Source organism: Rosa chinensis, chromosome 2, assembly GCF_002994745.2.
Source record: "Rosa chinensis cultivar Old Blush chromosome 2, RchiOBHm-V2, whole genome shotgun sequence".
NCBI lineage: Eukaryota > Viridiplantae > Streptophyta > Magnoliopsida > Rosales > Rosaceae > Rosa > Rosa chinensis.
Window position 1 is genome coordinate 54,726,253 of NC_037089.1, and position 3,304 is coordinate 54,729,556.

At 41.6% G+C, this 3,304-nt stretch overlaps 1 protein-coding gene across 1 annotated transcript; it reads right to left on the minus strand.

Moving 5' to 3' along the window:
- Positions 1-2,069: 2,069 nt before the first annotated feature.
- Positions 2,070-3,029, minus strand: LOC112184544. The gene is made up of 2 exons (XM_024322809.1): positions 2,589-3,029; positions 2,070-2,486 (listed from the first exon to the last, which is right to left on the minus strand). The coding sequence occupies exons 1-2, from the start codon at positions 3,027-3,029 to the stop codon at positions 2,070-2,072; spliced, it is 858 nt and encodes a 285-aa protein (XP_024178577.1).
- Between the last annotated feature and the right edge of the window lie 275 nt (positions 3,030-3,304).

The following is a 3,304-nucleotide window of genomic DNA, read 5'->3' on the forward strand; positions in this document are numbered from 1 at the left end:
TGTACAATCATATTTTATGACATGACAATGAGGTAGCATTCCTAGTCAGCTTAGGGCAACTCCAACCATGGAGTGCCAAACCAAAATTTTGTCAAATATAGGACTTTGCTTCTCCAACCTTGTATTTTTGGTGGATCTGGTGCTATTAATATGAGACTTGGGCTCATTTGGAGTCTCAAATTTGAGACAAATCCAAGACCAGAACTCAGAACAGTGAAACGGGACCACAGGTTCTGATGCCCCAGCCGAACAAGTGGAGTGACGCGCTGGAAGGCTTGGGTGGGCAGCACGCGCAGAAGGGAGAACAGGGGAGAAGGAAGACGCGCCCACTTGCGCTGGAGAGAGAAATATCACTGCAGGTGGTCTGCTCCAGTGGGCCCCGCAAGGTGCAGGTTGTCTGCTGCCGACCATTGCGTGTCCCAACGGTCACTAAATGCACGGCTGAGATCGCTTTTGTTTGAAAATGGACGGTCTGATGTTGGTTTTTTTGTTTTTTTACACTGAATGGATCTATTTCGATCTGATGGCTCAAATTTGAGGGAAAAAAACTTATCAACGGCTCTTATTAAATGAAAGGTTATTATTTCATTTTTGTTCCAAAAAAATAAAAATAAAAATACCAGAAAATTATGGGAAAAAAATATATCCGTTGGAACAGTAAAATATAGGAAATTCTATAAATACCAATCCATTCTTTTCTATTTTCTCACACCAAATATCTTCCATCTCCTTCACAATTTCCCATTCATTAACCCATCTTCTTGTTCTTAAATATATCTTCATTTTTTTTTTTTTGTCTTGGAAAAAATGGCTCCAAGAGGGGATTCTTGGAGGCACAATGAAGAAGTTATTCTTTGCCAAGCTTGGATCACCGTTGGGGGTGATGGTTGTGTCGGAAAAGATCAAAAGTCGGAGTTATTGTGGAGTCGTGTGGCGGAGGAGTACAATGCTCACAAACCGGCCGGTTGCATGGATAGAACACATTCTAGTTGCCACCCTCGTTGGAAGAAAATAAGTCCGGCATGTATGAAGTGGCGCCAAGCTCTTAACAAGTTCGAACACTTTCAACGAACAAGCGGCGAAAATATGGAGGACGAGGTAATTATATTGAGATATGTTTAATAATGATTATATTTTTATTTCTCATGTAGTTGTTAAAAGTAACATTGTTAGTTGCTTAGTTTATTGATCGATTTATACTAAGCCAAGGTCATTTTTTAATATTTTATTTACTTAATATTATATGTAGCTCATGAATGTTAAATCAACATACTACGACTCGGAAGGTTGTGATTTTTTGTTTGACCATTGTTGGCAATACTTGAAAAGTACGGAAAAGTTTGGGAAAACGCCATCAATGGATAACACCTACTTTAGTGTTCCTAATCACGTCAACTTGGATGACGATGGAACACCCACTACTGAGGATGAGCTTCCGTCATCAAGAAAGGCACGTCCTCAAGGACAGAAAGCACAGAAGCTAGCTAAGAAAAAAAACAACAAGCAGGATGTGGATGGCCTACGAGTTCAAATGCAGAAATGTTATGAACAAACAGAACGCGAGTACCAACAAAGGCAAAGACAGTTTGAGGAAGGTCAACTAATTGAGCAACGCGCTGAGGATGCTCGCACGATGCAGGTGGATCCATCAATTTTCACCCCAAGAAAGAGAAGTTATTGGGAGAGGAAGCAACAACAAATAAATAAGGAGGCAGAAACTTCAAGCATCCCAGAACAATCTCAAGATCCTACACCCCTTGAAGGAGACAACACAAGCTTGACCACTTATGATCCACTTAGCGAGACATCTTGGATGTAATTAATATTGTTAGTTGCTTTGAATGGTTTGTGTTTTAATTTATGATAATAACAATTATTTTGTTGAGTAGATCATCTTCAAAAAAAAACATTGAACTTTTATTTTCATAATAAAGGACACCACACAAATTAAAAGCATACAATACAAAGTAAAAGCACACAACACAAATTAAAAGCACACAACTAAAGTAGGCCATGACCACTTATCATGACAACAAGACCACTTATTGAAAGCACAAAAAAAAAACTCCTCACTGCTGGTTCTGATCAGCTTGTAACTTCATGGTCCATAGGTGATCGACTAGATCGTCTTGGAGGTTTTTATTCATCACTGGACATCTAACCTCCCTATAAAGACGCAAGAATTGATTTAGTTGTTGCGGATTGCGATGAACATCGGTGTCCATTTCTGGTCTCTTATATATCTCTGCTTTCCTTGGTCTGGTTGGGATATCATCCGGATCAAATGGCTGTGTTGCATCTTCATCACGCTCATCTTCAACAATCATATTGTGCAAGATAATGCACGTCATCATGATGTATTGAAGGTTCTCCTTACTCCACCCATGAGCTGGTCCTCTTATGATTGCCCAACGAGCTTTGAGAATACCAAATGCTCTATCCATGTCTTTTCTGTATGCTTCCTGCATCCTTGTGAAATGTTGTGTCTGCGGCGACCTCGGGTTTCAGATTGCTTGTACAAATGACCCCCACTTAGGGTATATGCCATCAACTAGGTAATAACATTGACGATAATGCCTATTACGTACCTGGTAGCTCACTTCAGGGGTTTCACCAACGCATTGGGCATTGAACAACGGTGAACATCCAAGGACGTTAATATCATTCAGGGAACCTGGAAGTCCGAAGAAGGCATGCCAAATCCAAGTATCGTAGGAGGCCACCGCCTCTAAGATGATTATCGGTTTACCTCTGTAGCTAGTATACTGCCCTGCCCATCTGGTGGGACAATTTTTCCACTGCCAGTGCATACAATCAAGGCTACCGACCATCCCCGGGAATCCCCGTTCTTCAGCTTTGTCAAGCAGCCTTCGCAAGTCAGCCGGTGTTGGTCGGCAGAGGTAAGTCTCATGGTAAACATTCCAGATTGCTTTTGTGAAGTGCTCAAAAATCTCAATGGCAGTGGTCTTCGCAATATCTAGGTAATCATCGCAGAAATGAGCTGTGATGCCATATGCGAGCATTCTCATGGGGCATGTCAGCTTTTGTTCAGTGGATAAGCTTAGTCTCCCACAAGCATCTCTTGTTTGAACAAATTATGGGTCGTAGTTGGCCACGTCGCGCATCATCCTGTCAAAGACCCAAGGTTGCATTCTATATCGCCTACGAAATATGTTTGGTTCATACCTGCACGGATCCGTGAAGTATTGAGCTTTGAGTCGAAGATCCATCAACTCTCGATCCCTCGCCTTATAGGTACGACATTCTGAAGAACCACCCCATTGTGAATCCTCATCTTCTAGAG